We start from the raw sequence: 22,041 nt of genomic DNA, 5'->3' as shown, positions 1-22,041 counted from the left end.
GACAGTGCTTTTCTTCTGGGGGGGTGTTCAGCTGAAACAGTGCTTGTGTTAACCCTCCCACCCCTCATTATTTCTCCTTCCTTTTCCTTCACAAACAGACACTGAATCATATCCGTGTGCCAGGCTCTGTGCTGGGTGCGGGGGACTCATCAGGGATGAACAAGGTGGGATCGCCGCTCTGTGCCCTACGGCCCAGGCTTCGTTTCTCCCCTCCTGCCAAGGGTGTAGGTCAGGGTGGTTGTCCTGCACTTTCACCCCCATAAGACCAGGCATTGGTACCAGCTGCAAAATTGGCAGCATCCAGTGCAAAATAAAAATGCAGGACCCTTTGCTAAAAAAGGGTATTAAGCACTTCAAGACAGCTGCTACAGAGACTAAACTAAGCATGGGGTTCTAGTGATCTACTGCAGAACGTGGCAACTGTAGTTAATAATAATGTATTGTTATATCTCTAATCGGCTAAAACAGTAGCTTTAAAATGTTCTTATCACAAAGAAATTGTCAGAATGGAGGCGATGCCTGTGTTCATTAGCGTGGTTTAATAACTCCACGATGTATACATATATAGTAACATCACATTCTACCCCATGACTATACACAATACTATTAACAATACAATTCAAAAACAAAATAAAACCAAACACACGGCCTTTGTGCATCTGCACGGGTGACAGACTGTGAAAGCCAGCCCTGTTGGGCACCACATTCCTGTCCAGTGATGGGACAGAGGGGAGCGGGGAAGGCGGGAGGAAGTGGTAGGAAGAGAAGGGGAGGAAGAAGGTAGCTGATAGTAAAGTGATCGGAGGCTCAGATTCACAATAGCCACCCTTGGTTTTCATTCTTAAAGAATCCGTCTCGGCCAGGCATGGTGGCTCACGCTTGTAATCCCAGCACTTTGGGAGGCCAAGGTGGTTGGATCACGAGGTCAGGAGACCAAGACCATCCTGGCTAACACAGTGACACCCCGTCTCTACTAAAAATACAAAAAACTAGCCCGGCGTGGTGGTGGGCGCCTGTAGTCCCAGGTACTCGGGAGGCTGAGGCAGGAGAATGGTGTGAACCTGGGAGGCGGAGCTTGCAGTGAGCCGAGATCGTGTCACTGCACTCCAGCCTGGGCAACAGAGTGAGACTCTGTCTCAGAAAAAAAAAAGAATCCGTTTCTATTGGGCTTTCATACAGCCAGTGTCCTGATCCCTTAATTATTTTCAGAATCCCGTCTGGGGACCTTCTGCCATGCTTCTAGGTTTTTGTTATTGTGTATAGAAGAGGACAGTATTTCCTGGTTTCTCTGCACCAAAGCTGAGTCAGGAGAACATCCGGGAAAGGGAAGTCCTTCCCTGTGGGGAAGGGGTGGAGAAGAAGGGGGAAAGCTCTACTGACACTGGACTAAAAGATTGCGTTTTCTAGGCCAGGCGCGGTGGCTCACACCTGTAATCCCAGCACTTTGAGAGGCCGAGGCGGGCGAATCACGAGGTCAGGAAATTGGAGATCATCCTGGTCAGCATGGTGAAAACCCTGTCTCTACTAAAATACAAAAAATTAGCCAGGTGTGGTGGCGCGTGTATGTAATCCCACTTACTCAGGAGGCTGAGGCAGGGGAACCACTGAACCAGGGAGGTGGAGGTTGCAGTGAACCAGATCACGCTACTGCACTCTAGCCTGGTGACAGAGCAAGACTCCATCTCAAAAAAAAAAAAAAAAAAAAGATTGCATTTTCCAAAACCAGCCAGCAAGAATTTGATTGGCAGATGTGCTGTTAGTTAACTGAGTTCTGAACGGAGCTCTGTATTGGACTGTGATGATGGACATCTGTCTTAGTCTGTTTGCACTGCTAGAACAAAACACCTGAGACCGAGTAATTTATTAGGAGCAGAAATTTATTTCTTACAGTTCTGGAGGCCAAGATCACGGCACCTGGTGTTGGTGTCTGGTGAGGGCTGCTCTCTGCTTCCAAGGTGGCGCCACGTTGCTGTGACCTCTGGAGGGGCCAATGCGGTGTCCTCTCCTGGTGGAAGGCAGAAGGCAAGAAAATGCTCCCTTCAACCTTGAGCCCCCTACTTTTCTTTTTTTTTGTTTTTTGTTTTTGATTTTGAAATGGAGTCTCACTCTGTCGCCCAGGCTGGAGTGCAGTGGTGCAATCTTGGCTCACTGCAACCTCCGCCTCCCAGGTTCAAGCTATGCTCCTGCCTCAGCCTCCTGAATAGCTGGGATTAGAGGCATTCACCACCACACCCAGCTAATTTTTACTATTTTTAGTAGAGATGGGGTTTTACCATGTTTGTCAGGCTGGTCTTGCACTCCTGATCTCAAATGATCCTCCTGCCTCAGCTTCCCAAAGTGCTGGGATTACAGGTGTGAGCCTTTTTTATTTTATTTTTATTTTTGAGACAGAGTTTCACCCTTGTTGCCCAGGCTGGAGTGCAGTGGCACAGTCTTGGCTCACTGCAACCTCTGCCTCCCAGGTTCAAGCTATTCTCCTGCCTTAGCCTCTGAAGTAGCTGGGATTACAGGCATGTACCACCATGCTTGGCTAATTTTGTATTTTCAGTAGAGACGAGGTTTCACCATGTTGGTCAGGCTGGTCTCAAAATCCTGACAGCAGGTGACCCACTTGCCTCAGCCTCCCAAAGTGCTGGGATTACAGGCGTGAGTCACCACGCCTGGCCAGTGAGCCCTTTTGTAAGGGTGTTAATCCCACCTATGGGGGCAGAGCCCTCCCCACTTTACCACCTCCCAAAGGCCATACCTCTCAACAGCACTGCGCTGGGGATGAAGTTTCAACATGAGTTTTGGAGGGGACGCCACGCCATCATTCAAACCATAGCAATGTTCACACCAAAGCGAGAGGGTTCTTGTTTACTACACTGTGGGCCACCAGCTCCTGCAGTGGGTGGGTCCATGGGAACCAGAATCCAGCTTTGTAAAAATTAAGATTCAGCCACTTCAAAAGTGGGAAACTACACTTAGACTAGTTCCAGCGTGGTAGAGAAATCTGCAGTATGACGGCATAAGTATTTTTTTTTTTTGAGATGGAGTCTCTCCCTCTATTACCCAGGTTGGAGTACAGTGGCACAATCTTGGCTCACTGTAACCTCCACCTCCTGGGTTCAAACGATTTTCCTGCCTCAGCCTCCCGAGTAGCTGGGACTGCAGGCCCATGACCATGCTCGGCTATTTTTTTTGTATTTTTAGTAGAGACAGGGTTTCACCATATTGGCCAGGGTGGTCTCGAACTCCTGACCTCGTGATCAGCCTGCCTCGGTCTCCCAAAGTGCTGGGATTACAGGCGTGAACCACCACGCCCGGCCAGTATTCATATCTATATAAGTATTAGGGGATAGGGAAATTATTAGTAATCCCTTCCTTGCTCAGTAAGGAGCTTTGGGGAGTATTTTGGCTGAAATGTTTGAGTTACTTTCTAAATGCCTATGTCCTTCTCAGGAATGAGACCTGCAGACCAGAGTGGGAGAGATGGGCAGAAACTCTAGAGCTCGATGGATCTTTCTGGAAAGAGTTAAGAGTTAACTGATGAGAGAGAAAGGATAACTACTGCCAGGAGGAAGGAAGCTGGGGGGCTGAACGTGAGTCCTGGGCAGGTAGGCTGAGAAAGAGAGATGGTGAAAGGGGCAGTGGAGAGGGTCTGCAGGCAGGAGCAGTGTGAGCACTCACTCAGCTGCTTGAGAGGCTGGGGTGGGAGGATCCCTTGCAGGAGTGTGAGGCTACAGTGAGTTTTGATTGTCCCACTGCACTCCAGCCTGGGCAACAGAGCAAGATCTTGTGTCAAAAACAAAGAAAAGATAAGCTCAATTTAAAAGCAAGTCGTGCCCATGTCAAGCTGTATGCTTTTGTTTTTTGTTGTTTGCAGGGAGGGTGGGATCTTGCTAGGTTGCCCAGCTATTCTCCAACTCTTGGGTTCAATTGATCCTACAGCCTCAGCCTCCTGAGTAGCTGGAACTACAGGTGCATACCACCACGCCTGGTTGGGCTGCATCGCTTTGCCCTTGCGTTAGGCACAAAGCTGTGGGCTTCCTTGTGAGCATCTTCAAGGCAGTCTTATTCAAAGAAGCATTGGTCAGGCACTTAAGGTCACTGAAAGCACTCACAGTCACCATGGCATCTAATATGGTTTGTCTCTGTGTTCCCTCCCATCCAAATCTCACCTGGAATTGTAATCCCTGTGATCTCCACATGTCAAGGGAGAGACCAGATGGAGACAATTGAATCATGGGGGTGGCTTTCCCCCACGCTGTTCTCATAATAGTGAGTGAGTCTCACGAGATCTGATGGTTTCTAAAGGGCAGTTTCCCTGAACTCGAACACATGCTCTCCCACCTGCCACCATGTAAGATGTATCTTTGCTTCTCCTTCATCTTCTGCCATGATTGTTAAGTTTCCTGAGGCCTCCCCAGCAATGGAGAACTGTGAGTCCATTACACCTCTTTTCTTTATAAATTACTCAGTCTCAGGTATTTCTTCATAGCAGTATGAGAACAGACTAATATAGCATCTTACAAGAAAACACTGAAGAGGGGCTGGAACATTTTCCAGCGGTAATTTTTCTTTTTCTTTGTTTTTTAAGACATGGGGTCTCGCTCTGTCACTTGGACTGCAGTGCAGTAGCATGATCTTGGCTCACTGCAGCCTTGACCTCTTGGGCTCGGGTGATCCTCCTGCCTCAGTCCCCTAAGTAGCTTGGACTACAGGTGCGTGCCACCATGCCTGACTAATTTTTAAATTTTTTTTTGTAGAGACGGGGTTTTGCCATGTTGCCCAGGATGGCCTTGAACCTGTAAGGTAATAAGCTAATTGTAAGGTAATAAAGTAATAAACCATGTCTTTATTCTTCACATCAGCCCTGTGAAGTCATTTCCTGCCTTTTGACAAGATGGAAACTGAGTCACAGAGAGGTTAAGTAACTTGCCTAAGGTAACAAATGCATCAAGTCAGAACTGAGATTTAAATCAGGAAGTTTGGTCTCAAAGCCTGTACCTTTGACCGACATGGACTATTTGGCTTTGAATTACAGAAGTTCTGGCACCGTGACCATTAAGTGTCTTTGGACACAAGGGAGAGTTGGTATGAGGACATGAATAATTCAACATAGCTCATTTCTATTAATGAAAAGATGTCTCAAATCTTAAGTAATATTGAGGATAGGTGTCTTTCAACCATTTTTTATACCTTGGTTATAATCCAGGTAACCAAACACAGCTGTGTGATGTTGGCCACACAAATCTAAAGTTGAGAGAATCACCAATGAGAACAAGCCTGACCCATGGCCTGTGGGCCAAATGCAGCCCAGGATGGCTTTAATGCGGCCTAATGCAAATTCGTAAACGTTCTTAAAACCTTATGAGTTTTTTTGTGATTTTTTTTTTTTTTTTTTTTTTTTGCTCATCAGCTACCATTAGTGTTAGTGTATCTCATGTGTGGCCCAAGACAATTCTTCATCTTCCATGAGGCCCAGGTAAGTCAAAAGATTGGACCCCCTTGAGTTAGAAGAAGGCAGCTGCTGAGGACCAGGGCAGTAATGATATGGACACTTGCCATGTGACACTACTTAGCATTTTTATTTTTAAAAATTTTATTTATTGATTCATTTTTGAGACAAGGACTCACTCTGCTGCCCAGGCTGGAGTGCAGGGGCTTGAACATAGCTCACTGTAGCCTTGAACTCCTGGGCTCATGTGATCTTTCTGCCTCAGCTTCCTGAGCAGCTGGGACTACAGGTACACTCCCATATCTGGCTAATTTTTTTTTTTTTTTGTAGAAGTGGGGTATTGCCATGTTGCCCAGGCTGGTCTTGAATGCCTGGGCTCAAACTGTCCTCCCACCTTGGCCTCCAAAATGGCTGGGATTATAGGCATGAGCCACCATGCCCAGCCCTTGGTATTTTTATACACTAACTTTAAAACTCAGAAAAAGCCTTTCTTACAGACAAAGAAACTAAAGCTCAGAGATATTAAATTACTCATACAAAAACATACATTTCTTTTCTTTTCTTTTCTTTTTGAGATGGAGTTTTACTCTTGTTGCCCAGGCTGGAGTGGAATGGCACGATCTTGGCTCACTATAATCTCTGCCTCCCAGGTTCAAGCGATTCTCCTGCCTCAGCCTTGCAAGTAGCTGAGATTACAGGCACACGCCACCATGCCCAGCTAATTTTTGTATGTTTAGTAGAGACGGGGTTTCACCATGTTGGTCAGGCTGTTCTTGAACTCCTGACCTCAGGTGATCCACCCTACTCGGCCTCCCAAAGTTCTGGGATTACAGGTATGAGCCACCGCGCCTGGCCTCACTTCTAAGATGGGCTTTGAATGCAGGTCTTAGAGATTTCAAAATGTGGGCTCTTTCTATTCTGCAAAAAACAAGTACAGTTAATTTTATGCATTTTTGTTGGTATAAATTAATATAATTAAAAATGTTGGGGGCCGGGCACAGTGGCTCATGCCTGTAATCCCAACACTTTGGGAGGCCAAGGCGGGTGGATCATGAGGTCAGGAGTTTGAGGCCAGCCTGACCAACATGGTAAAACCCCATCTCTTAAAAAAAAAAAATACAAAAATCAGCTGGGTGCAGTGGTACATGCCTATAGTCCCAGCTACTTGGGAGGCTGAGGCACGAGAATCGCTTGAACCCAGGAAGCAGAGGTTGCAGTGAGCGGAGCTTCTGCCACTGCACTCCAGCCTGGGTGACAGCGTGAGACTCCATCTCAAAAAAAAAAAAAAAAAAGAAAAAAATGTTTGGGCCAGGTGTGGTGGCTCATGCCTGTAATCCTAGCACTTTGGGAGGCCAAGGCAGGCAGATCATTTGAGGTCAGGAGTTTGAGATCAGCGTGGCCAACATGGTGAAACCGCATCTCTACTAAAAATACAAAAATTAGCCAGGCATGGTGGTGGGCACTTGTAGTGCCAGCTACTCGGGAGGCTGAGGCAGGAGAATTGCTTGAACTCAGGAGGCAGAGGTTGCAGTGAGCAGAGATCGCGCCAATGCACTCCAGCCTGGGAGACAGAGCAAGGCTCTGTCTCAAAAAAAAGAAAAAAGTTTGGATTAAGAATACAGTATTGGTGAGCAGCCATCTTGCTCCTGCCCCTGACAGTCTCTGGTCGGGGTCACAGGGATGCTAAGACTGCTGCCTGGACCTTTGCTGACCATGCTGTCCCGGGTGGAACTTTCTGCCACTGCCACAGCGGCCCCCTCTCTGAAGAATGCAGCCTTCCTAGGTCCAGGGGTATTGCAGGCAACAAGGACCTTTCACGCAGGCAGCCACACCTTGGCCCTCTACCACCTTTCCCTGAATGTGGAGGAAAAGTTCGTCTTGGACTGATCCTTGAGGAATTCTTCAAGTTTCTTTATCTTAAAGCTGGTGTAACAGGACCTTATGTGCTCGGAACTAGGCTTATCCGGTATGCTTTATCCAAAGAAATATATGTGATTATTGCAGAGACCTTCTCAACCATATTAGTAGTAGCGTTACTTGTCTATGCAATTAAAAAATATGGTGCCTCTGTTGCAGAATTTGCTGATAAACTCAATGAGCAAAAACTTGCCCAACTAGAAGAGGCGAAGCAGGCTTCCATCCAACAAATCCAGGATGCAATTGATTTGGAGAAGTCACAGCAGGCACTGGTTCAGAAGCTCCATTACCTTTTCGATGTGCAGAGGAATAACACTGCTGTGGCTTTGGAAGTTACTTACCAGGAACGACTGTATAAAGTATATAAGGAAGTAAAGAATCGCTGGGACTATCATATATCTGTGCAGAACATGATGCGTCGAAAGGAACAACAGCACATGATAAATTGGGTGGAGAAGCACGTGGTGCAGAGCATCTCTGCACAGCAGGAAAAGGAGACAACTGCTAAGTGCATTGCGGACCTCAAGCTTCTGGCAAAGAAGGCTCAAGCACAGCCAGTTATGTAAATGTATCTATCCCAATTGAGACAGCTAGAAATAGTTGACTGACTAAATGGAAACCAGTCTATGCGACAAAATCTTTCTATATTGGTGTCTACTGAAGTTATAATTTACCTCTCTTAAAAATGAAAAGTTTATTTCATATAGTGAAAGCACAAAATCTATTGGCCAGTCAGATGTTTCTCATCCTTTTTACTCTGCATTTGAGTTCCATGACCACTTCTGAATAAGCAGTTTGCCTTTATTAAAACCTGCTGCCTGATTAAAGATTACCAGGTTATAGTTTAAATTTGCAATTAATTCTACCATCTTGCAATAAAGTGACAATTGAATGAAAAAAATACAGTATCATTTTTACCTTAACTATCAGCTCTAGATATCAGGAACTCAGTGGCCATATGTTGTTCTGCAAGTTATTCTTGCAGAGAATTCACTTTGCACTTTTTTGTGTAAGGCAAGTACACGAAATAGAAGGATAAGACATGGAAATGTTGACCTAAAGGGAAGAAGCTGAGGCAAAATTAATCTAAATAGAGAGTTTATTTGGGCCAAGTTTGAGGATTGCAACCCGAGAACGTAGATTCCAGTTACCCTGAATCTGCACTCAGGTTAGCAGCAGTTAAAAGTGAATTTTTTTTTTTTTTTTTGAGATGGAGTTTTGCTCTTGTTGCCCAGGCTGGAGTGCAATGGCACGATCTCGGCTCACCGGAACCTCCGCCTCCGGGGTTCAAGTGATTTTCCTGCCTTAGCCTCCCGAGTAGCTAGGATTACAGGCATTGTGCCACCACGCCTAGCTAATTTTGTATTTTTAGTAGAGACTAGGTTTCTTCGTGTTGGTCAGGCTGGCCTCGAACTCCTGACCTCAGTAATCTGCCTGCCTCAGCCTCCCAAAGTGCTGGGATTACAGGTGTGAGCCAACATGCCTGGTCACAAGTGGATTTTTAAAGGGAAAAAAGAAGCAATTCCTGGTTGGGTGCGGATGCGGTGGCTCACGCCTGTAATCCCAGCACTTTGGGAGTCCAAGGCCGGTAGATCACAAGGTTAGGAGTTCGAGACCAGGCTGACCTTCATGGTGAAACCCCATCTCTACTAAAAAAATATATACACAAAAATTGGCTGGACGCGGTGGTGGGCAGCTGTAGTGCCAGCTACTGAGGAGACTGAGGCGGGAGAATCACTTGAACCCGGGAGACGCAGGTTGCGGTGAGCTGAGATCACACCACTGCACTCCAGCCTGGGCGACAGAGCGAGACTCCGTCTCAAAAAAACAAAACAAAACAAAACAAAAGAAAAAAAAAAGGCAATTCCTGAGTTGTTACCAACAATTTACATTAACATCAAATAAACTATTGGTGGGCTCTACATTGTTAAGCTGTAGGTTGTGGCTATAGTGTCCAGTGTGGCATTATTAGGTTAATTTATAGCTACTTGTGGCAATAGTAAGCAGTTTCAAGACATGAATACATAGCTCAAAAAGGGGAGAGTACGGCGCGATTGCTGTCTCATTTCAGCGCCTCTCTGGGCCTGGCAGTTGAAAAAGACTGGTATTCCTCTGATAAAAGGTCTTTTCTCAGAAACATATTGTAACTCTGCACCCAGTTTTCAGATACACATTGTTGCAACTAGAGGTTCTGCTGAATGAAACAGTGAAGGCAGCAAGTGTGGGTTCCCATTTACCCTCCTCCATCCTGTGCCTGCTCTGTTGCTCCACCCCATTCACTGTGACCTCCTTGTTTCCCAGCACAACTTCTGCTGGAAAGGACCAAGTTAATATCTGGTGAAGATATTTTTGTAATGACATAGTCTTGCTTTATTCATTCTACTATAATTACATGAGAATTCCTGCTGTCCTGCTTCTGATAATGTTCTAGAATGAACATCAGTAAGGAGAGGAGAGACCCTTGGAAAGCCGGCTCCTCCAAAACCTGTTGCTTGTGAGATTGCACAATGGCAAGAAACATTTGGACCTAGTTTTTGGCAGTACGCTGTGTCCAGATTGCCTGGAATCCAATTTATGCTACTCAGCAGTTTCCCTCCCTATTGGCAAAATAATTTAATTTTTATTGGATAGCACTCAGTCTCTAGGACATATAGTGATTGCGTGATGGGAATTCATGGTCATTTGTTACTGAAAATAGACAACATTCAAGGTAAAGAGCTCAAAAGTAGAAAAGTGTATTTAAAATGTTAGTCTGAAGGACTGATCACTGAGATTCCTTCTGGCTCTAACACCTATTATACCTATGCTTACCAGATGCTGGTTTTGCAATGCTTTAGAGGCTCCTGTTCTCAAGAGAGCCTAGAGAAGGTGCTCAGAACAAAATTAAATTTTAATCTAGGCTAATTTTCAAAGTATGAGCCTCAGTTTTCTTATTTGATTAAGAGAGGTATTTATAATATCTACCTCGTGGGAATGTTAGGAAGATTAAATGTGATGGTGTGCTGAAAATGCTTTGGAAATGAAGATATTATTGTAACTCAGTTCTCCATAAGAAATGAACAGGAAATTGTTACAAACTGTCAGCTGAAGAATGATGAGGTTCATATATTTGGAAAGGAGAGCTTTATTTCTCAGAAAAGCCTGCAGCCTGCAGGGGCCCATTCTGACAGGCTGGGAAGTGTAGCCTCTGGCCAGAAGCTGGAAATAGGCACTTTGAAGGTTGAAAGAAGAGACAGGGATTTACACTGAATGGAGTGTAAATATACATATTCAATAAGCTATAGGTGGAACCATGAATATTCATGAGACGGGAAACATGCACATGTGCAATTGAACTTCATGCTTCTCCATGGGTCCCATGTTCAAAAAATGGTGGCATTGAAAGTGTGATCTCAGGGTGGAGTTTTCAGGACTCTGATGTCAAAAGGTGAAGCAGAGGAGTGGAAAACCCTCACGGTGCATCTTCCGTAGACTGGCCAGAACTGCTCTGTGGTTGGTGGTCTCTTATCAGGAAGGAATGATGTTCAGTTGTGCACAAACCGTAAAAAGGGAAGGGTGGCAGTCCAGGCTTTGACTGAACTCAGTGGTGGCATCTTTGAAAGGCCTGGTTTCTGTTTACCTTTAGGGAAGAAAGTCAAAAGGCAGTTAGAAAGGGAGGGGGTGTAACCAGCCAAGTCCAGCCTCTCACCCTGTATTAGTCAGTTTTGATGTTGCGGATAAATACACACCTGAGACTAGGAAGGTAAATAGGTATGTATGTATGTATGTATTTATTTATTTATTCTGAGATGGAGTTTCGCTCTTTCACACAGGCTGGAGTGAAATAGCGTGATCTCAGCTCATTGTAACCTCTGCCTCCCGGGTTCAAGCGATCCTCCCACCTCAGCCTCCCAAGTAGCTGGGATTATAGGTACCCGCCACCATGCCTGGCTAATTTTTGTATTTTTAGTAGAGATGGGGTTTTGCCATGTTGGCCAGGCTGGTCTCGAACTCCTGACCTCAGGTGATCGACCTGCTTTGGCCTCCCAAAGTGCTGGGATTACAGGCGTGAGACACCATGCCCAGCTGATAAATAGGTTTAATGGACTCACAGTTACACATGGCTGGGGAGGCCTCACAATCATGGCAGAAGGTGAAAAGCACGTCTTACATGGCAACGGCAAGAGAGAATGAGAGCCAAGAGAAAGGGGTTTCCCCTTATAAAACCATCAGATCTTGTGAGACTTATTCACTACCATGAGAACAGTGTGGGGGAAACTGCCCCCATGATTCAATTATCTCCCACGGGTCCCTCCCATAACACCTGAGAATTATGGGAGCACATTTCAAAATGAGATGTGGGTGGGGACAGAGCCAAACCATATGACACCCCATTATGGCTAGGAACTCAGCTTTCAGGGTTTCTCTGGGGTCCCCTTGGCCAAGAGGGAGTCTGTTCAGTCAGTTGTGGGGCTTAGAATTTTATGTTTATCTCTCAAACCCTAAATATTGTCTGATAGAGTGGATGAACTTATTAAAATGCAGCTCCCCAGATTTCATCTCTGGATTCTGAGCAGTGGGCATAGAATCAGTGATTGATTCTGATGAGAGGCACATGGAAGCACTCAGCCTCCTTTGTTGGATGAATAAATGAAGCGGATGTGAATTGAAATTGGAAGGATGAGGGAAGCTTTGAACAGAGTTTTGAAGGATGATGAGAATGAGGTAGGTGAGGAATGTTCTAGACTCAGAGCCCTGCACAAACACCTGACAATACAGAGGGTTTGAAGAACAGTGTGTGGGCATAATGTGAGATGAGATTGCAAAGGTAATTTAGAATCTGATCTTAGAGAACCTTGAATGCCATAATAAAGGTTTGGATCAAATTCCATAAGAAAAACACATCACTGATGGTTTTAGGGAAAGAAGACTGACGTAATACATACATTTTGGAGTTCTGTCATGATGTCCCTCATAGCAGTATAATTTTCCTGAAAGATGTCTTGGAGAGACAAAAGCCTGGAGACAGGGTGGCTAGTGGGAGGCTACTGAGCAGTTGAGCAAGAACGACAGTTGGAATGAAAAGTAGGGGACAGAGACACAAGGGAAGCGGTGGGGTTGAATGACCAGGGCTTGGCAGCTGAGTGGTACAGGAGGGAAGCAAGAAGAGAAGGGGGCATGGAGGGTCACAGTCTGAGTAACTGCCCTTGGCAGAGACAAAACATAGCAGAGTTGGTCTGAATACGTTCAGTTCTCTAGGTAATTTTCTTAAGACTTGTGGTTTGGGGTCTGTTATTAACTCGCTGAACACACTCAACACACTCTGGCCAATCAACTCTTGCTTGGACCATTTTCTCCTGCTGTTGCCAAGACATCAGCGATGCCCATTGAGTCCTGTGACAGGCCCTTCCTCTTAAAGGAGAATGCCAGCTACTTTCAAAGGAACGGGGTTCTAATTTTTTTGGTACTCCTTTCTCGTTTGCATCCTCATGGCAACAGGGAACACACAGCTTGCTCTTGCCTACAGCTCTGAGATTTAAGATTCGCAGAGCTACTGGGTGGGCAGGTTTTGAAGACAGCCTTTAGTTTTTGTGTTCTTTATCCTTCTTGGCCCAGCACAACTACTTAAATGCAGGACATTAAGATCCCATTGTCCAGGGACTCATGCACTAAATCCCATTAGATAGACAATCTCTAAGACCTGATTATTTTGTTCTTAAGCTGTCTTGATATGCACAAATATACGGCATTGCCAGAATCAAATGGTGTTTATTACAAGTTCATTTGAGAGTGGTGTGGATATAAGGCAGTACTTGGGATGGTAGTTATGAAACTGTCACATCGTCTGCTAGAGGAGATGCTGAATTGTATATGGGAGGTGTTCTGGTTTCCATGTTTCTGACTGTTGGCAGCAGGTGGAGTAGGAGGCCATTGTTACGTAGAAGCACAATAAAGAGATGCTTCTTCCTGCTGACAAAAGCCAACTAAAACACTTAAGGCACAAATCAGAAAGCAGGCTGAGCTACTCAGAGAAAAGATTCCTAGGTTAATATGCATTTAGTAGCAGGAATTTTTAAAAGTATATTGGAGAGGGCAAAACCTCTTTAGCAATATAATTAATAAAGATAGTACTTGACGTGCTTTTTTTTTTTTTGAGACAGAGTTTCGCTCTTGTTGCCCAGGCTGGAGTGCAATGGCGCGATCTCAGCTCACTGCAACCTCCACCTGCTGGGTTCAAGTGATTCTCCTGCCTCGGCCTCCTGAGTAGCTGGTGGCAGGTGCCACCACACTTGGCTAATTTTGTATTTTCAGTAGAGACGGGGTTTCACTGTATTAGCCAGGATGGTCTCCATCTCCCGACCTCAGGTGATCCACCTGCCTTGGCCTCCCAAAGTGCTGAGATTACAGGTGTGAGCCATCACGCCCAGTGAAGTGTTTCTTATAGAATAGGAGGTTTATACCTCTGTGGGTGTTTTGCCTTAGGTACTGTCAAAACGGATGCAATTAGTTTCTGATGTATAGGAGCATACAATCTAAGAAGAATAACACAGAAGAATATACAGAGAATTGTCTTAGACTGTTCAGGCTGACATGACAAAATACCATTGATGGGGTGGCTTAAACAACAGAAATTTATTTTTTCACAGTTCTGGAGGCTAGAAGTCTGAGATCAGCGTGCCAGCAGAGTTGGGTTCTGGTGAGGCCTCTCCTCTTGGCTCGCAGAGAGCCGCCTTCTTTTGTTCTCACAAGACAGTGCTGTGTCTTCACACAGTGGCTATTCCTCTTCTCGTTGATCAAACCCAATTTCAGTCAGGTATTGGCAGCCATATATTTCAGAGGAGATGAGGCCCCTCTCCAGCCCGAGGGGGTCTTCTTCAATAATCTAAGTGAATTCAGTATATCAGAGGTGACTATTTTATAACTACTATTCTGAGTCCTGCATCATCCCAGCACCACTTTCAAAGGAACTTGTGATAAACACCATTTGATGCTGGCAATGCTGCACATCTATGAACATCAATGAACCATCCAGTGACTGCTTTTGGCATAGGTTGGAATTGTGGGTTGAAGTGTGTCTCCTACAGAACGTGCTGAAATCCTAACCGTTGGCACCGGTGAATGTGATATTTGGAAACGGGATATTTGCAAATGTAGTTAAGTTGAGATGAGGTCATTAGGGTGGGCACTAATCCAATATGACTGGTGTCCTTATAAGGAGAATGCCATGTGAAGATGCAGACAGCGGGAGAAGGCTACGTGATGATGGAGGCAGAGATTGGAGTGATGCACCTGCAAGCCAAGGAATGCCAAGGGTTGCCAGGAGCCCTCCGAAGCTGGGAGAAAGGTATGGAACAGATCCTCCCCTAGAGTCTTCGAGAGAACATGGCTTTGCTGACACTTGGATTTGGCCTTCTGGCCTCCAGAACTGTGAGAGCATCAATATCTCTTGTTGAAGTTACCCAGTTTGTTGTTCTTTGTCATGGCCACCCCAGAAAAAGAACAGAAAAAGAGTTGATTAATGACACAAGAAGAGAAGCAGCTGGGAACTTCTGGAAACATTTCCTCGCACTCCCTTTGAGAAAGGGCATCACGATGGGGCATTTCTTCCACTGTTTTTGTCTATCATGATTTTGGTGCATGGAGTGGCTGCAGCCATCTCAAACCTGCACGCGATAAGCTGAGGACAAACGGCAACATGCAGGGCCCTGGCAGAGCTGAACGTACAGGCCCATGATGATACCATCGAGTGGACAAATTATCCTGGAGTCACTGGATTTCCTATTGTGTGAGATAACAAATTTGCTCTTTCCTCGTGCCACTTTTAGTTAGGTTTTCTGATATCTGCCTACAAAACATCTTTGATATTTCAAGGGTTAGTGGTATCTAGAGGAAATCACTGAGGTCAGGAAATCTTTTATTTTCTACCAGCTGCTGACCATAACCATCAATCCCAGTAAGTCCTATGCAGAGAAGATGCTCCCTGAACACACACACCCTTTATTACTAGTCAGTCCCAAATTGCTACACATGCTTCTTCCCTGGTGTAGTAGCTGGGTCCTATACAAGCCTTGAGGTCTTTCTTCCTGGGCTTTATACATGTTTTCCATCCCAGAAACACTCTTCTACCCTACAGTCTCCTCCTAGCTGCTCTCTGCGCACCTTCTGGGTTTCAGCTTCAATACCATTGCTTTGAGAAGTCTCTACTGATTCCCAAGTCAGCCCCTCTATGGCTTGCTGGGCACCCTGGACTTGCCCTGTCTTCGCATTGACTACACGGTATTGTAATTGCCTGTTTCCTGTTGCTGTCTCCCAGTGGACTCTCCTGGGCAGAGACTCTGAACATCCTGTTTACTGCTGCATGCTCAGTCTAACACAAAGCCTGACTCACAGCAGACGCTTGATATGTCTGTTAAGTGAATAAAATAAAAGACATGGCAGTGTCAACAGTCTGTAATTTAGAATTAATCTATGTTTAGGCCAGGACCATGGAAAAAATAGGAGTTGGACTAGGAGCAGTGGCACTTGCCTGTAGTCCCAGATACTCGGGAGGCTGAGGTGGAAGGGTCCCTTGAGCCCAGGAGTTCTGTGCCACCCCAAGTGACGGACCTGCACTAAGTTTGGCATCAATATGGCGCCCTCCCAGGAGCGGTGAACCACCAGGTTGCCTAAGGAAGGGTGAACTGGCCCGGGTCAGAGATGGAGCAGATCAGAACTCTCATGCAGATCAGTAGTGGGATTGTGCCTGTGAACAGTCGCTGCCCTCCAGCCTGGGCAACATAGTGAGACCCTATCTCTAAGAAACAAGCAAAAAGAAAAGAAAAGAAAAGAAAAAGAAAAGGGAGCAAGGCAGGGCTTTGGCAAAACACAAAGCAAGCCAGCCAATCTTTGACCCCAGCCTTGGGCTCCTAAACTGGGATTCCTCCACACTTACTCCCTTTTATTTTCTTCCCATTTACTTCTCTCTTCAGTTCTCCTGAACATTCTCTAGGTCTGGGCCTTAATGGGTACTTATGAGTTAAAAAAAGAAATGATAATGGGTTACCTAGGAGTGGTCAACATATCTATTACTTCTAGGTAAAAAACACAATGTTTTAAGTACCTGTAAAAACAACATGTCTCAGCTGGGTGTGGTGGCTCATGTCTGTAATCCCAGTACTTTGGGAGGCCGAGGCAGGCGGATCACGAGGCCAGGAGTTCGAGACCAGTCTGGCCAGCATGATGAAACCCTGTCTTTACTAAAAATACAAAAAATTAACTGGGAATGGTAGTGGGCGCCTGTAATCCCAGCTACTTGCGAGGCTGAGACAGGAGAGTTGCTTGAACCTGGGAGGCGGAGGTTGCAGTGAGCTGAGATTGCACCACTGCACTCCAGCCTGGGCAACAGAGTGAGACTTGTTTCGAAAAACAAAATAAAAAAACGACATGTTTCCAGAAAGCTCCTAAAAAATTAGTATCAAGAATTTACGATCGGGCAAGAAGCAGGAAGCAAGTGGCAAGTGGGGCTTTCAGTAACTTTATAATATAGTAGGTGGTGTTTGCCTTCTTTGGTTTCGGTAAGAACTTTTGGGCAATCATCCCATCTTTGACACTTGAAAACATTTTCCAGGAGTGATCTTGGTGTGATTTACTCAGTCTAAGGTCATTCATTCCTTAAGGCTGTCCAAGCATTTGTTTTGCAGATTTTTCTTCTGAGAAAAATTTAGGCAGTGTTAAGTATAATAATTCCAACTAATTTTTTTTTTTTGGTTTGTTTTTTTGAGATGGACTCTCGCCCTGTTGCCCAGGCTGGAGTGCAATGGCACGATCTTGGCTCACTGCAACCTCCGCCTCCCAGGTACAAGCGATTCTCCTGCCTCAGCCTCCCGAGCAGCTGGGCTTACAGGCGCCTGCCACCACCCCCGGCTAATTTCTGTCTTTTTAGTAGAGAAGGGGTTTCACCATGTTGGCCAGGCTGGTCTGGAACTACTGACCTTGTGATCCGCCCTCCTCAGCCTCCCAAAGTGCTTAGATTACAGGAGTGAGCCACCGCGCCCAGGCAATTCCAACTAATTTTTTTTTTTTGCTATATGGGGAAGGTTACTCAGTCATTCAACAAGCATTTGGGCACTTCCACATATACAGCAAATACTGTGCTAAGCACCTGCTGCTCATCAATAGTTATTAAGACAGACTCAAGCCCTATCCTAGAAGATCTGATAGTCCAGTAGGGGAGACAGACTACAAATACATAAATATAAAAATATAAACACTTTGCTTTAAGGGTTAGGAATGAAACCAACAGATTGTTGAGGCAGAGGATACAGTACCGCTAGGGGACCTAGTCAGGGTGATCAGGAACAACTTCCTTCGCAAGGTGACATTCGAGCGAAGAGTTACAGGATGAGAAAGGCGCCAGGCCTCGGAAATGGGGTCACGTTCATGTAAGTCGGTTAAAAATAAACCCCAATCTCTCCAGCAGCAACGTTGAACGTGTGGGGCCAAGAAGCCTCGCTGCCAGCACTAAAGATGGCGCGCCAGGGGAGGGGGCGGGGCACACGCGCGTTCTGATTGGCCAACCCAGGAGTGACGTCACGTGTCGGCCGCCGAGCATCCGGGCTCCTGGCGGCGGCGCTGCGGAGGCTCGCGGGAGACGCGGCGCGCAGGGCGAGCGGGCGGCCGAGCGGACAGCGGCGGGGCGCTCCCGGGGGGCCGGCGGGGCCGAGCGCCGCGCGTCCCGAGCATGGCGGGCTCCCTGCCTCCCTGCGTGGTGGACTGTGGCACCGGGTAAGAGCCGCTCGGCGCCCACCCCCGCTCCTCCGCGGCCCCGCTCCCGGCCCCCGGCGTCCACCTCACCTGGAGGTCGAGCTGTGTCCGTCGCCCCGGGCTTGAGCCCCGCGACCACCTACCTGGGCAGGTGGGGCGCCGGCCGCCGCTTCCCTCCAAGCCTTGCCTTGACGTCGTAAAACCCCCTCTTCCCCGCCGGGAAGGGTCACAAGAGGAAAAGCACGGAGGGGAGGGACGCGGTGCCCACTCTGAGCGAGCCCGGCGCTCCTCGCGTCCCCCGCCCACGTGGCCGGGTCCCTGGACCCGCAGCCTGGCTCCGGCCGCCGCCGGGGTGGACACCCTGAGGGGCACCGGGAGCGCGGGATCTCCCCTCCTAGGAATATTCGCCAGCGTGAGGCACAGATCACTGCAGATCCTTTAACGTCACTCACCTCCTAGCGAACGGTGTCCCTGCCTTCCAGCGTTCGCAGCACTGGCCCTCGTTCTGTGCCCGCGTGTGCATGTCATTCCTCCTGGCTGAGGATTCTTTACCACCTACTTGTGGAGAGAATTGCATCGATCTCCCAACTTGACACCCTTTTTACTGCCCTCCCTGCGCTTTTCCAGTATGAAATGGCACACTCAGGCCAAGCTCTCGCTTTGGTTTGCATAGATTTGCCTTTTCGCTGAAAAAGGATGTGTTTAAAAAGACTCCATTTTGAAAAACACCCTAAATTTGGGAAAGCATGTGTGTGGAATTGTGGTACAGGTTTTTGTTTTTAACTTTTTGAGTGTGACCCCTTCGATGCCGTTAAGCTATTAAAGATAGATCTTAGGATTGAAATATCGGTGACCCAAGTTAGCTGGTTGTAGTAAGCTGTTTGCTGAATCCATGTAGCTGGTAGTTTGGGAATACAAGCTTGCCTGCTTGCGTTATGGATGTAGTGCTTAGTAAGATAGCGTGGAAGTAAATTTGGTCTCTTAGAGATTTTTTCCAAGAAGGGTTTTTAATCATTTTTGCCACAGAATGTTCCACGGCATGTTCACCTTACCCTTGATTCTTTTCTATAGAAAAATGCACTCGGTTTGGTTTCCTTGACAACCTTGTGGGGGTGCCGTCTTTAATTTGCTACAGTCCATCTCCTACTGGTAGTTCCTTCCTTTTTGCTGCTGAAGCGACCAGAAGTGGTTGTGGACTGGAAAAATCTGCCTCTTTGCTTGTATGAGTTCTTTTTGAAATACACATCATATCAACCTTTGTAGCTGTATATTTTAGAACTTGCTTTTCTACCTAAAACTTAACAAGACAAAGTCAGTGTTGTTGATACTACAACTCCTCTTAACTCATGCCCTCCTCCCCACCCCCCCTCCGTGGGTTCACCTCACGTCCCCTCAGGTCTGATTGTGTCAAGAGTGAAACCAGCAGGTGAAAGTATTTTTCATTTCCATATTTGCATGTGAGATTTTTGCTTTGTATTTTTGGTCTTGCAGAACTATTGAAGTATAAAGGATTTCTTGATAGTAGCAATAAAATAATGCTCACAGAGTTGTCATACCTTTCATATTAGTAAGTCATGGACCTTACTCATCTCTCTTGCTATAAATACCCAAAATGTCATGCTCAGTTTTGACCTTTTGAGGTAAGTGATTAATGTAGCTTGGCTCACTTGGAGATTCAGCTTCTATAGATCGCTATTTTGTGGCCCAAAGTCATGCTTCAGAAGTTGGTGTCAAGACTTAGAAACGGTGGCAGGGAGTCCCCGTATAAATTCCCCATAGCCAGTGTATGGCCAGAAGGAGCCTGAAAGAGCCCGAATTTTCCAGCTTGAGCACATCTTGTATTTCCCAGAGAGCTAAAATGATTTTTGGCTTCAGTTTTGCCTCAAAATAGGAAAAAAAATGGTAAAATTCAGATAAAAATAACCAAGCTAAAGGAAAAGAAGGGACCTAGGAAGTCACCCTGAGCTTTAGCCCAGTGGCTACTGAAGTTGGTCCGCACATTTGAGCTTAGTCTTCCTATCCAACAACATCATAAGAGTCATAGTTATGTAATTTCTGTCATCAGAAATCAAGAGAAATATCTGTTTCTTGGGTGAAAAAAGCCTTTTTTGTAGTACTAAATTGTAAAAACATTAATGTTGAGCTATACATAGTGGGCACTAATGATTTATTGGACAGTGTGATAAACAGTATTTTTTACAAATAAATTTCATCCCAGTATCCTTGAATCCTCCTCTGCTAAACTCTGAGACTGAGTGAGCACTGGTGTGCTGGGGGCCAGGATAATATGGACAAAGGGATCTGCCGAATCCAAAAATAAAGCTTCATCTATTTAAAGGGATGACTAGGCTGCATAGTTTTCAGAGAATATTTCACAACTCCAGTCTCACTTCTCTGAGCCAAACTTTTTAAATGAAGTCTTTTGCATTTTTCAACTTACTTTGAAATAATTTCAAATCTACTGAAAGCTGGAAGAGAACAAAAAACTACTGTATACTCTTCTTCCAGTTTCACCAACTGTTAACATTTGCTTTGTCACAGTCTGTATGTCCATACATATTATTATTACTTTCCTGCACTGTTTGAGAGTAAGTTGCAGACATCACTTCCTTTTATACCAAAATACTTCAATGTCTACTTTCTGAGGACACATTTTCTCTTCTGGAATCACATACTAATCATCAAAATCAGAAAATTTAACATATGTACAAGTAGTATCCTGTATACAGTACAGATTCTTGTGTTTTATGGAATATCACCCATAAAAGACCTCCCCATCTAGCGTCATACATTGCATCTGGTTGTTGTCATGTCTTTTAAGTCTAATTTAATCTGGAATAATTCCTTAGCCTTTTTTTGTCTTTCAAGATGTTGACATTTTTGATAGCCAGTTGTTACCTAGTCTTTCTCTGTGATAGATACAGGATATGCATATTTGTCAGGACTGCCACAGAAGTCCTGTGGATCCTTCTTAGTGCATTCCATCAAAAGGCTTAAGATAGGGACTTGCTTCACTCTTGATGAGGTCCACTTGGATTGTTTGGAGAGGGTGATGTCCACGAGATTTCTTCACTGTTCAGTTACTGTTTTCCTTTGTAATTAAGAAGTCATTTGGCTGGGCGCAGTGGCTCATGCCTGTAATCCCAGCACTTTGGGAGGCCAAGGTGGTGGATCACCTGAGGTCAGGAGTTTGAGATCAGCCTGGCCAACATGGTGAAATCCCGTCTCTACTAAAAATACAAAAATTAGCTGGGCTTGGTGGTGTATGCCTGTAGTCCCAGCTACTTGGGAGGCTGAGGCAGGAGAATTGCTTGAACCTGGGAGGCGGAGGTTGCAGTGAGCCAAGATCGGGCCACTGTATTCCAGCCTGGGCGACAGAGTGAGACTCTGTCTCAAAAAAAAGTCATTTGTGGGGAAGTATTTTATGTAAGTATTCTTAAACTTTCATCCATTAGATTTAAGCATCCATTGGTGACTTTTTTTTTTTTTTTTAAAAGACGGAATCTTGTTCTCTTGCCCAGGCTGGAGTGCAGTGGCACAATCTCTGCTAACTGCAACCTCTGTCTCCCGGGTTCAAGCGATTCTCCTGCTTCAGCCTCCCAAGTAGCTGGGATTACAGGCATGAACCACCATGCCTGGCTAACTTTTTGTATTTTTAGTAGAGATGGGGTTTCACCATGTTGCCAGGCTGGTCTTGAACTCCTGATCTCAAGTGATTCACCCACCTTGGCCTCCCAAAGTGCTGTGATTACAGGCGTGAGCCATTGTGCCTGGCCCACTGTGATTCTTGCCTGAATTGCTTATTATGGTGATGATTGCAAAATGGTGATTTTTAAACTCTATTATTCTGTCTCCATTTATTAGTTAACATTTTATCTTAAGGGAGAACTTATCCATAGTCCTCATTTGTTTGATTGTCTGTATCAGTTGTCGTTCTGTTCAAAGAGTGACAATCCATTATG

At 45.8% G+C, this 22,041-nt stretch overlaps 1 protein-coding gene, 1 long non-coding RNA gene and 1 pseudogene across 12 annotated transcripts in view; 2 read left to right on the top strand and 1 right to left on the bottom strand.

Annotated features, from left to right (window-relative positions):
- Window positions 1-6,968: 6,968 nt before the first annotated feature.
- On the top strand, window positions 6,969-8,258 carry LOC101011864 (annotated as a pseudogene). The gene has a single exon (XR_160484.4). The product of XR_160484.4 is annotated as an ATP synthase F(0) complex subunit B1, mitochondrial pseudogene (transcript).
- A 2,205-nt stretch (window positions 8,259-10,463) lies between these two features.
- On the bottom strand, window positions 10,464-17,841 carry LOC108585216. Its single transcript, XR_001901347.3, has 2 exons — window positions 17,644-17,841; window positions 10,464-10,976 (listed from the first exon to the last, which is right to left on the bottom strand). It is a non-coding gene; the product is annotated as an uncharacterized LOC108585216 (long non-coding RNA).
- Window positions 17,842-17,914: 73 nt separating this feature from the next.
- Window positions 17,915-22,041, top strand: part of ACTR3B (actin related protein 3B) — a 99,185-nt gene continuing 95,058 nt past the window's right edge. For 3 of the 10 annotated variants that reach the window (XM_031664989.1, XM_031664988.1, XM_031664991.1), the window contains exon 1: window positions 17,915-18,100. In XM_031664989.1, the coding sequence (XP_031520849.1) occupies window positions 18,057-18,100 (44 nt within the window). In that variant the 5' untranslated portion in view covers window positions 17,915-18,056. Of the gene's footprint in view, window positions 18,231-22,041 lie in introns of all 10 variants that reach the window. The other 7 variants (XM_009204276.3, XM_003896903.4, XM_031664990.1 and 4 more) reach the window with 4 other exon arrangements.

This window comes from Papio anubis, chromosome 4, assembly GCF_008728515.1.
Source record: "Papio anubis isolate 15944 chromosome 4, Panubis1.0, whole genome shotgun sequence".
In the NCBI taxonomy this organism is placed as follows: Eukaryota; Metazoa; Chordata; class Mammalia; order Primates; family Cercopithecidae; genus Papio; species Papio anubis.
Note: the sequence above shows the minus strand (reverse complement) of the source record. Positions and strands in the feature narration are given on the sequence as shown.